This window comes from Triticum dicoccoides, chromosome 3B (assembly GCF_002162155.2).
Source record: "Triticum dicoccoides isolate Atlit2015 ecotype Zavitan chromosome 3B, WEW_v2.0, whole genome shotgun sequence".
In the NCBI taxonomy this organism is placed as follows: Eukaryota; Viridiplantae; Streptophyta; class Magnoliopsida; order Poales; family Poaceae; genus Triticum; species Triticum dicoccoides.
Window position 1 is genome coordinate 739,803,335 of NC_041385.1, and position 12,884 is coordinate 739,816,218.

Below are 12,884 nucleotides of genomic sequence, written 5' to 3' on the forward strand. Positions count from 1 at the left end.
GCACCGAACACACCTTACGAGATGTGGACGGGAAAGAAACCGAGCTTGAATTACTTACGTGTATGGGGCTATCCCGCTGAGGCTAGAATTTTCAATCCATAACTTAAGAAATTATATCCAAAGACAGTTAGTTGTTTCTTCATTGGATACCCTCATAGGGGAAAGGGATATCGTTTCTATTGCCCAGGTCACACCACCAAGTACGTGGAGACTCGACAAGCAACATTTTTTGAGGATAACGAAGCCACCGAAATAAGCGAGATCAATCTTGAGGAGAAACGGGTGTGTGTTCCATCCCCGACTATCCAAGAGATTGTTTTGCCACTACAAACTATGGTGACGTCTCATGCTAATCCCCAATCTAGCACTTCAGGTCCTGAGGCTGATGGTGATCCTGAAACTAATGTAAATCCAGAAGGTGAAGAGGATCACCAGTCGGGTAATGAAGATGACCCTCAGAACAATAATGCTCCTCCACCACCTCCTCCTATGGGCAGGCCATGTCGTGAGAGAAAGAAAGCCATATCAGATGATTATATCACATACATGATTGAGGGTATGAATGATCTGGGAAAGGTGGAGGGTCCAACCTCTTATAAGGAAGCCATTAAAAGCGAAAATTCGTCCAAGTGGTTGGTTGCCATGGAAGACGAGTTGAAGTCTATGGGCTCAAACGATGTTTGGCACTTAGTAGAAGTTCCCGATGGAGCTAAGAAAGTAGGCTGCAAGTGGGTCTACAAAACCAAGTATGATTCCAAAGGGAATGTCGAACGGTTCAAGGCAAGGCTAGTGGCAAAAGGGTATACACAGAGAGAAGGCATTGATTATAAGCAAACCTTCTCTCCCGTGTCAACCAAGGATTCTTTTAGAATCATAATGGCATTAGTAGCTCATTACGACCTAGAACTACACCAAATGGATGTTAAAACGGCATTTCTGAATGGTGACTTAAAAGAAAACGTTTACATGGCTCAGCCAGAAGGCTTTGTTGTGGAAGTGAAGGACCATTTAGCATGTCGTCTAAAGAAATCAATTTATGGCTTGAAGCAAGCTTCAAGAGAATGGTACCTCGAGTTTGATAAAATTATCAAAACTTTTGGTTTCACCGAAAATGTTGTGGACAATTGCATATACATTAAGTTTAAAGGCAGTAGGTTCACATTTTTAGTCCTATACGTTGATGACATATTGTTGGCATGTAGAGATAAGGATACGCTGCATGAGACCAAGAATTTTCTGTCATCCAGTTTTGATATGAAAGATCTTGGTGAAGCCTCGTATGTCCTCGGCATCGAGATTCACCGAGATAGGTCCAGAGGAACGTTAGGACTATCTCAAAAGGCATACTTTGAGAGAGTACTGAAAAAATTCAATATGTATAAGTGCTCACCCTCACCTGCTCCTATAGTTAAGGGCGATAAGTTTGGGACATTTCAATGTCCAAAGAACCAATATGAAACTGATCAGATGAAGTCTGTTCCTTATGCTTCAGATGTCGGAAGCATCATGTATGCTCAAGTGTGTACACGCCCAGATTTATGTTTTGGAACCGAGATTCTTGGCAGATACCAATCAAATCCAGGACCGGACCACTGGAAGGACGCAAATAAAGTCTTGCGTTATATGGAACGAACTAAGGATTTCATGCTTACATATAAAAGAAATGATAACCTAGAAATTGTTGGTTATTCAGACTCTGATTTTGCCGGGTGTGTGGATAGTAAGAGAACCACGTCAGGTTATGTATTCACATTCGCGGGAGGAGCTATATCATGGAAAAGCTCCAAACAAACATTAACTGCTGGATCTACGATGCAAGCAGAATTTGTAGCATGTTATGAGGCCACCGGGCAGACAGTATGGCTAAAGAATTTTATTCCAGACTTAAAGTGGTTGACAGCATATCTAAACCAAATTTATTGTACTGTGATAATGAACCACAGTTTTCTATACAAGTAACAACAGGTTAAGTGGTGCTGCCAAACACATTGACATAAAGTATCATGTTGTGAAAAATAGAATCCAGGATCAAACAATTGATGTTAAACATATAAGAACGAAGCATATGCTTGCGGATCCGCTAACAAAAGTCTTACCACCCAGTATTTTTTGTGAGCATGTTGCCGGCATGGAACTACTGGAAGCCTTATGATTCTGGAATAAGAGGACCATTAAAATAAACGACTCCCTAATTAGCAAAATGTTTTCCATTTCGAAATAGGCGGGTGTGCTATAAGTGTTGAGGTTCCATGGCGTTTCGAGCTGTTGTAACACCTCACTTTGGTACATCATTTCTATGTAGAATGGGTGAATGAAGTTAAGCCTAACGATCAAGGGGGAGAATGTTGGTTTTGATCTGACGGCTTAAACATGCCAGATTAGATCTAGATTAGATCTATTAGTCTAACAGAAAAAAATGAAGGGATAACGATAAGTGAAGGGGTCCACGTACCAACGTACGTGAGCCTCGGTCAGAACTAACGCGCCCTGATCGGGGGCGCCCAAAAACCAACTCAGGTTTTGGGTCCCCTGTCGCCAGCGCCATATTAAAAGGATACGGGAGAGAGCTGGCTACCTGCGCGGTCACAATTCACGTAAGGTTTACTCTCCTCCCGATATTCTCACCCCATCCGATCAGGGGGAGCGCTGCAGCGACGGGAAGACCTAAGCCAGCCGCCGTTGCCGTCCCCGGCCAGTCCCGGTGGCATCTTGAAGGAATCAGGACGTTGAGGAGAACCTCTGCTTCGACTACATCACCCCTGCATCACGCCTGCACCGAGCAGGCGACCATGCCCACTCCTGTGACATGTAAAGAAACCCTAAACCCTTCTTTGTTCATGTTGTGAGGTGATCTAGATGCAATTCGATTCTGCTAATGGCATCTCATAGATGCATAATTATCCCAACAGCGACGAGTAACACCCCCCCCCCCTGGGTCATGTATGCCGCGCTGACGGCAGGAGGGGGTGGGGACTCCGAATTTGTTGTGACTTTGTAGTTACGAGAGGGCATGGCGTTTTGGAGGCCGAGCTTGATGGAGGCCTATATTTTTGAAGAATTCAGATTCAAACTTTTATGTTTCAAAAAATTCTGAAAAAATATGCGTGTATGTAAGGATGTTACCCACATGTGTGTAAAATTTCATGATGAAATACGTTGAAATGCAACCTGTGCAAAAAAGACAAATTCATGGCATGAGAGAATGAATAGTATCATAGAATGAATAGTATCATGTGTTAAATAGCCCCAGATTTGTCTTTTTTGCACAGTCCTCATTTCAATGTATTTTGTCCTGAAAATTTACACACATGTGTGTTATGTCTTCATGTATATCTGTGTTTTTTTCAAAAAAATTTGAAATGTAAAAATATGAATTTCAATGATATTTGAATTTTGAATCTGAAGGCCTACAGTGAACTCGGTCACCAAAGGCAGTTTCCTGTTTCTCTAGATTAGACTCCGTTCCCTAGTGGCGATAGTAGACTTGTCGGTGAGCTCCTCTGGCATGATTGTTAATCCCTTGTCTTCGACAGGTCTCCGACTCCAACACGACCGTTGGCCAACATCACCCGTGGTGTTGCTTTGTCTTTCCTCCTCTCCTATAGTTTGTCTAGATTCGTTGCCGCTTGAGAGGCTAGCTTTCATTTTGGGCAAAAGAAATGATCTGGTGTTTCCTCGCAAAAAAAGAAAGAAATGAATGATCTGGTGGCGGCGCCGGTGAGGGCCTCAGCCATGGCGTGGAGAATGACAACCACTACTCGCAGAAGCACTCGTTCTAGCTGCTGCAATGACCATTTAACGGGGTCATGGGATATTTAGTGACAACTTTGTCTCCCTCCAGCGGTGACCTTCTTATGCGGCAATGGCAGCTTTTTTGGAAGCTGGTCTTCTGCGGCTGGGAAGGAAGAAGTGATGGTCATTCAGCGCTTCAACTTCAGACTACAGCAAGGACTTCTTCATGTGTTATGTTCTTCAATATTTCCTTTTCCCTTTTTTCCTTTCTTGCATCGAGTGTTCATTAGAAAGAAAAGATCACATCAACCGTCCGTAGCCCACTGCTTCATCTCAGTTAATCAATCCTTCTCTTGCTCGCATGATCATTTCCAATGGCCTCACGTTCTGGCACTGTAAAGACCATGATTAAATATGATGATTTTGTTCTTATGAATGGAGATGGCTTATTATTAATCTTCTTTCTGTGGACATGCAGACTGAATTGGGAAGAATTCTCGATATCCAACTATTCAAGTCACTACAATCCCATCACCAATTTCATCGCTCAAGCACACTAATCCCAAATATATGTATTGCTTATTCATAAAACTTTGTTTTACAATATTTCCTTGGAGAAAAGCATTTGGTTACCTCTTGTGAGTAAATTTGTTGTATTTCATCAACCAGTATAGGAATCATGCATTTTCTCCACATAATCATCAATGAAATCAGTTTACAAGCCACATGATTTACCACTTAGATTTCTCTAACAACTTATAGTCAGGGACATTTTCATCTTACCAAAGAGGACATATGTACCCAATGTTTCTGATTTTATTCTCTTAGTATTTGTAAAGAAATCCCGCTACAACACCCGAGGTATTTGCTAATATATCTAAGTAGTTGATTCCCACCGGATGCGCCATTTTGGCTCTCGGGTGCATCTGCACCCGAGGTGAACAGTAAATTCATTTAAAATGGAAAAAAATTAAAAAAACTGTTTTTTTTTCTGATGCTAGATGCTCATGTGCGTGAAGTCCGTATCAAATTTTGTGGAGTTTTGGCATTTCAGCAGCTCTCAGCAAAAAAATACTAATTTTGGGGTTGTAAAAAAGTTTACTGTTCACGTAGTGTGTTGACCGATTTTATCTTTTTGCCATAAACTCCTCGATGTCCGAACAAGCTAAAATTTTGCACGAACATCACTCATTGGAACATCTTTCACCTAAAAAAATTTCAGATTTTTTGAAAATTTCCAATACAAATTTTTGTATTTACCGTTCACCAGGTGCAGATAAGGCTGGGCACCGAATTGAATATCCGATTCTCACTACCTCTATTTTTTTGAACACACACATATGTCACCTCAGCACACATGCCACCTTATCAAAGGCCCACCTTTACATACACGATTTTTCTATTGTTAGTTGATCCTATCATTTTATTTATCTCAACATGCACAACTGCCACCTCATCAAAGGCCCACCACAACATTCGTGGGATAAAGTTTTCATTATATTATGCTACATATGTTTGATGAATATTTTTAAATATATAATAATTAAATACAATCTAAACATAGAATATTCCTTTTACATTTTAATTCATATATTATTAATCCAATTATTCATGCTTTGTACAACCATATCTCATTGATATATATTACAACTGATTCCCGCAGCAACACCTGGGGTATCACATCTAGTTAATGAAGTTTTTGAACTGCTTTTAAAAACTCCCCGCAATAGTGAATGTTGTAGTGGAGTACATCGCACAACATTCACTAATAAAGTAGTGATCTAAAAGATCTTTTAGACTACCTGTATTTGTGCTCGGTGTTTCAGTTTTTATTCAACAATTATATAGAGTAACATATTTTTTTAATTGTGCACAACAGAGATAATGAATTCGGGGATCACAACAAAGATGACAAAACTGTACACAATAATGAATTCGGGGATTATGATTCAAAAAGAATTGAATTCAGGGATCATAGCAAAACACTTGTGTACGCGTAGCAAATCCGTGGAGCGAAACCGACCTAGGTATGTATGGGAAGCAGGCAGGTGCTTGCCAGCCCAAGATAAGGAGCCACGGGCGCGGCACCTCTGAGGTGTACAATGACTGGTCAAATGATGGACCCCACATGGTCACCACCCGCGCCCCCCGTCCCTCTCCTCCCCTCTCCCCTGTCACCTCGCCCCCCTTCCTCCCTGCCTACTTACCTTCGCCACCACCACCGACGAGAGGGACTGAGATAGAGAGACGAGCTGCGGCTGCAGGAGGAGGATAGCGGGGATGGCGCGGCGCGGGCGGGTTGAGCTGCGGCGGATCGAGGATCGGACGAGCCGGCAAGTGCGCTTCTCCAAGCGCCGCGCGGGGCTCTTCAAGAAGGCCTTCGAGCTCTCCCTCCTCTGTGACGCCGAGGTCGCGCTGCTCGTCTTCTCCCCCGCCGGCAAGCTCTACGAGTACGCCTCCTCAAGGTGCATGCCGCTGGCCGCTCGCCTGCCCCCCCGCACTTAATTTATCCGCTCGAATTATGCCTCTGCAAGCGTTCGAAATCACCTGTCCCAACGTCTGAATCCGTTTCCCCCCGTGGCTTCTCGTACTGGTAGCGCACGGCCGCTCTGCTCTGCTCTGCTCTGCGCGCGCACGGCATGTGCTTGAGAGAATCCCTCTGAGGCTTACCACCATGCCTGGCTCTGTTTAGGATCTTGGCTTCGTATCTGTGCACTGCTGGTACTAGTAACGTCGCCCCCGCATGGGCACGAGCTTGTTTATGTTGTAGTAGTACTGTTCTGGCGATTCGTGGTTCGGAGCTACGGATGGCGTGAGCTGCCTTTTTTTCTGGGGCTTCGCGTGGCCATACAGGAGAGAGTCAGAGAGGAGGAGACCTGAGCGCGCGCGCCTGTTGGCTTTGGCATAGGTACTTGATCCCAGCGCACGGTCGCACAGGTGATTAGGAGAGAGAGTGGGAGTGGGATGCGAGTGGGAGGGGGAGGGGACGGTGTTTATGGTGCCAAATCCAGGCGAAAGCAGCGCATGACTGATGCCGTAGCTACAAGTTCCAAGTGAAATGATGCGTGTGTAGTCCTGTAGACAATGGAAGGGTCGTTGGGTCGTCTGTCCGGCTTCTACTGCCGTGACTGAAAAAGGCATACCAATAGGAAAATTATATTGCACAGTGATTTTACAAAAATGCTAGACGTATAAAAGATTACAGGATTTTACAGGATCTTTTCATCTAGTAACCAATCATAAACTTGCTCCCCCTGATTTTCACAGGGTGGGCCAATTAACCCTCTTTGTAAAACCTTGTAACTCTTTTGTACGTGTAGCGTTACTCGTGATTTTATATGATTTTAATGAATCATAAGTTTTTTGTGTTCCTACGTTTTTTGATTTTGGCAAATATGCAAAGCTTTTGTATCATTCATTGATAGAAGAAAACAGAATGAGTACATAAAAAGGTACAACACATGGCACGAACGCATACATGAGAAGGCGTGGGCATTGGTATCCGAAGCAGAGAGACAAGGGGTGCTCAACCCGAACAGAGAAGAAAAAACACACAACTGAACCCACCGAGCCTAGGACTAGAGGGGCGGGCTGAACCGGCAAGACGTCAAACATCTCCAGAGCCAACACCGGGGACGCCGCGAGCAAGCAAGATGGCACCTTCAAGAAGGGGAGCGATGTCATGACGTCGCCGCCATCGATCCGAAGACCGGACCAAGGGTTTCCCCTGGTGTTCGAACCGGGGCATGGATAAAGGGCATGGCAGCACCTCCAGGAAGGGAAACGACACCCACAAGTGCCACAGTTACCAGCGTCGGCAAGCCGAGCAGAGCTTTCGCCCTGGCCTAGGACCAAGAAATCCATTGCCACCAGGTCGCGGTCTAGAGAATAGGAGGTCAATCCGCTAGTCGAGACCACCAACTCAAAAGGAGGGTGGGACTGCGCTTTTCGCCGATGAGGAAGGCACCGGGGGTGTTACCGAAAAACACGAGCATTGGTATGGACGCGACATGGAGGTGGACGGGGTCAGGAAGGAGGTGTGGTAAAGAAGGCCGGCACGGAGGATGGAATGGTGACTGGCACCACCGACAAGCTAGGAACCAAAAAAGGAACGCAACTCCAAGTTGTTGGGGCGTAGCCGCCGAAATGCCGATGAGCTGAGGATTGGAGATGACGCAGCAATCGAAGCACCATGGCCGGAGTGACGCCGGGAGGACGCCAACAAGCCGTGGACACTGGAAAAGGCACGCGGGTCCATGGCCGCCGGGACCAGAACTACGACGGTAAAGAATCCACCGCGAGGCTCAACCACCCACCAAAAGTAGCACTGTGACCACACAAACACACAGGAGCTGAAACCGCAGCTCAGAGGAGACGTCACCGGGGACGAGGACCGACCAGTGCCGAGGCAGGGCGGAGCCTCAGCCAGTTCGGTCGCCATTACCCAAGGGCCTCAAATCCATCAACCACCAGCAGCAGAGGAGAGCTGCGTCAGGGGGAGAGGCAGGAGGCGGGCCTCTAGCGCCTCCACCACCATCAGCAGAGGAGTTGCGTTAGGAGGAGGGACATGAGGCGGCTGAGGGATGAGCTGGCCAAGGCTGTGCTGCCGCATTGAGCTGGCAAAGGAGGATGCAGCTGCCGCTAGAGGAGGCGAAACGCTAGATCTGGTCTGGGAAGGGGGCGTGGCTTCGCGACGTGCAAGGACGAGTCAGCCCACCGCTACCATCTCGGGGCACGGCGCGGCTTCGTTGGCTGGCCCTCTGTTGGTGGCGTAGCGAGGGGTGGTGGTGGAGAGGGGACCCGGCCGACGACGTTTAGCTTACCCCCATGTTGCCCAGACGCGGACTACCCGGGGGATCACAAACACGGGATGCCGATCGTTCCTACGTTTTTAAAATCCTGCGAATTAGATAGCTCGGTTTGCGATTACTGAACTGATTGTTCTATGCTTATATGCTCTAAAAGAATTAGACACTGCAGTAGGCAAAAACATGTCAAACCAACACTAACATAGGGGAAAACAGTTGCGACAAACGGTATTATGAGAATCCGTCGCAATACCAAAGGCAATGTTTAATCCAACTAAGTCACCAACAAATACATGTAGCATCAACCGGGCCACCACGACAACGTTTCACTTAATCCAACTAAATCACCAACATCAAACTATACATGTGGTATCGATTGGGTAGCAACACTCGTCCGCCAATATTGTCAGTACTAGTCAATGAAGGACAAAATCAAAGTGTTTTAGGACGAATTCGCCTTGTTAAAACTATCGAACCGACCAGTAAAGACAAAATCACCAAAGGCATAAAGGCACTTTAGGAAAATGTTTATTGTCATGGTATTTTCTCGACAATATCCATCTGAGGGTAGCGCATGCGTCAGAGATCCAGATGGTACACAGAAGGAGATTTACCCAGGGCCTTCGGATCGAGGTAATACCCTACTTCCTGCTTGTCCTGTATTGATGATATGGTCTCATATGAGTAATAGGAATTGCGTCCACAAAGGGTTCGTCATGAGATCGTATAGGAGCTTTTCCTCAGAGGTTGGATGTGTAAGAAGCTTGTAAGGTGGTTATTGAGTCACACCGATCAAGAGGCCCCTACCTCCCTTTATATAGGTGGTTGAGGGGTACGGTTACAAGAGTCCTAGTTGGTTTACAAGGTAGAGTACTAGTCGATTTACAACTAGATCTTCAAGTCTTCTACGCCAAGGTGGTGATGCCCCTGTATAGCTAGATGACCTTGAGTAGTGGGCTTGGGCCATCCCGTGGTTACGGGGCCTCATTTGTCCTTCGTAGTTTTTCCCTTGGGGCATGGTGTTGATAGAAGCCCCCAAGCTCTTCAGGATCCGATTGCTGGTCTTGACTTTGTCTTTCAACTCAACAGAAGTTCAGAGCTTCAACCTGGTTGAGTGCGCCTTGTGTCATCTAGCAATCTAATCTTGATGAGCTTTGCAAAGTTCCTACTGAGGGATCTTCAAAGTTGTCTCCACTTTTCCAGAGCTATGCTCTAGTAATTAACCTGTCGTCGAAGTGATGCTTCAGTGATTTGGTTCCCGTTAGAGCTATGGTCCAATTCTTGTAGTTTGTCAGAGCTATGCTTCAACGATTAAGCTAGATCATCATTCAACCCAACCAACCAAAGCTAGATCATTAGCCAAAGATCTGTTGCGTTTTGCCAAAACAACGGTGGCCAAAGTGACCAACTACTGCTTGCCTAGCCTAGTGGCAATGATCATTGCCTTTTAATCAAACGTGATAAAAAGAAGTGTAACCACGCAATGCGCATGATCATCGCCGCCATGCAGGAGGTAGAAATGGGTGAACACTCCCATTTTGGAACATTTCCAGAACTTGTCACGTCGTAGCTACATGTTCCAGGTGGTTGTATGCATGGTTGTTTAACAATGAAATAAGTTCTAACGTGTGCCACATGCATCCTATAGCTCCAAGATCGAAAGATGCATACAGATGGTAGAATATGCCACACATGCATAACATCGAAGAAATCCACCTGTGTGCGGGCTTTTTTTTCTTTTCTTTGAAGCTGGTAACCCAAGTAAAGACCGTTGATGTGTTATAAGATCATGGCCAATGCCTATTGTCTATAAAACTTCAGAGGAATCCGCCATAGATGACATGAAGACCTTTTGGAACCTACCACTTAGTTCAACTAAATCACTAACTATAAACAATACAAGTAGCATTAATCAAACCACCAAGACAAGGAACCATAAACAATACATGTAGCATTATTTGGACCACCAAGACATTGCTTTCTAAAAGATAGCGTCACTTGAATGTTTGTCGACACTGTTGGAACCCGCAAAAACAAGGGGTTTAGCTTGAATTCACCTCACTGAACAACATGAAACAACCTGTGAAGACCAGATTACAAGAGGCGTCAAAGAGTGCATGCATGAAGGGGATGACATGCCACATCCAATGAACGAAGGCAAGGCCAAAGGTTTCACCGTGGAACTTAAAATTCCATCATCGCTCGCCCTAACACCAAAGCTAGGCTATTATCTGGAGTTGGTTAAACATTCATCATCCACTAAAGCACCCCGGTGAAAGCAACTAGCTACTGCTTGACCAGTCAGTGCCTCTATTGAAGTGTATATATGGATAGCCTAACCCTTTCTATCAGTTTAGACTTGTGGTTGCGTTGGCTAGTGCATTAAGCTTAAGTTGGTATCAGAGCATAAGGTCTTCAGTTCAAGTCCAAGTACTAGCTTTCGCAATTTATCAAAAAATTGTTGCTGACCCTTTCTGTGTGCACGTCACGTGTTGACTCCCGCTTCACACGTGAAAGGGGGCGTTGAAGTGTATATGTGGATTGTCTAACCACCACACTGACTTCTAATCAAACCAGATCAAAGAAGTGTAAGCAAACAATGTTCATGAATCAGTGAGCGACGAGCTATTGAGGATATATCGAATATGGGCGAGCACTTCCGTTGAACTACTTCTAGAACTCCACTAGGGTTGGTGTCGAACTACCCCAAACACAAAATCACCTCAAAACCAAGACTCCAATATGATCCAAATGGATTATGGCGTGCAGATGGACAAGGAGATGCCGCACTAAGAGATGACATAAAAGGTGGCACAACCACCATAATGTGACGCGAGGCACCACCATTTTAAGAGAGCCAAGACGATAACGGCGAGGGACGTCTACTAAGCACCCTTTCATTGCAAATTATAGAGTGCAACTTAAGAAAGTAAAATGGAGGGCACAAGCAAAGTGTTAGAGAAGTAATCTAGTCCGGATAAATTGCAATTCAAGGATTAACTGGAATGCATGCCAGGGGGTTGTTGCCTTAACATATCGACAATGCATGGTAGAATGGTATGTGGTAAAAAGGCAAGCACATGAAGACAAGGGATAAATAGCATAGTTCAAAAAAGCGCTAGGCGTTAATTGTGCGTTTTGCCATCGCCTTGCGCTGTACTGACCAAAGCGCATGCTTATGCACAGTTATGCACATATTAAGTGTAGTTATGTGCAATGCGTTTTGCCAACGCCTAGAGCCTAGGCGCGCTTAAGCGCTCGCTTAGGCGCGCCTTTTTTAACTATGATAAATAGTAAAAAATGCATATAGAATCAGTGAGTTGTGGGATCCAACAGCTAAAAATCCCAAATGATTGCAGTGCAACCTTTTATTTGCCTTGGATTACATATTTAAATAGCCAAGGAAACACACATTTAAGTTATGTTGAAAAACTGACCGCCTTAGTAGGAAAAATGACTAAGTCACTATAATAGATTTAGGCCGCTGCTACGCGTAAGTCGGATGATGGACTGGATTTGTAAACCGCCTAGGCAACCATTTGATGGAAGTCAACACGTCCGTCCGATCTGTGACAGCTGGAGCACGTGCACGGTTCCTTAGCAACGCAACCCCATCGTCTCTCTCTCTCTGTCTTGTATCCTCCACACCCATCAATCCATACAGTGTCTCTCTGCTCCGGTGATCTCGCAGCACCAGTGTCGCCGGCGGCGAGCGCTCCAATACAACATCGAGTGTTGCCTCATAGCTCCGAGTGTCGGCGGTGACAGCTGCATCGCAACATGAAGTGCGGCAGAGCTCCAAAGCAACACCGACGACATCCGATGAAGGTCCATTGGAACTCCATGGCAGCACCGCGCAGCACGTCAAAGCTCCAATGCAACATTGATGGGCATTCGGCGAAGCTCCATGCCAGCACCGCGCAGCGACGACGGAGCACCAGTGGCCGGCGACGCAAGCTTCATTACAACACCGGTGGCCGGCGATGAGAGCTTCATCGCAGCACGGCCGGCCGGCGATGAGGGCCCCATCGCAGCACTGGTGGCTGGAGATGAGAGCTTCATTACAACATCGGTGGCTGGAGATGAGAGCTTCATTACAACACCGGCGGCCGGCAACAAGGACTTCATCGCAGCTCCGGCGACCCGACGGCGTCGCACCTCATTCGGCATGCAGCACAGCAAAAGTTGCAACGCATCACGCCAGACGCTCCTCCTCCGCGGCGCCAGCGATGCTATGCAGCACTGGCCGGTAGCGCCCCCGCTGCATTGAAGCGGCTGGTCCTTCGCTACACCACGACGGCTCCGGCATGAAGCACCATGGCTCGCCTCTTTGTACCATCAGAC

At 46.1% G+C, this 12,884-nt stretch overlaps 1 protein-coding gene across 2 annotated transcripts in view; it reads left to right on the plus strand.

Annotated features, from left to right (window-relative positions):
- The first annotated feature begins 5,878 nt into the window (after positions 1–5,878).
- LOC119278190 (MADS-box transcription factor 51-like) overlaps positions 5,879–12,884 on the plus strand; it is a 22,748-nt gene continuing 15,742 nt past the window's right edge. Inside the window, exon 1 of one of the 2 annotated variants that reach the window (XM_037559544.1) lies at positions 5,879–6,197. In XM_037559544.1, the coding sequence (XP_037415441.1) occupies positions 6,013–6,197 (185 nt within the window). In that variant the 5' untranslated portion in view covers positions 5,879–6,012. The remainder of the gene's footprint in view (positions 6,198–12,884) is intronic. The other variant, XM_037559543.1, reaches the window with a different exon arrangement.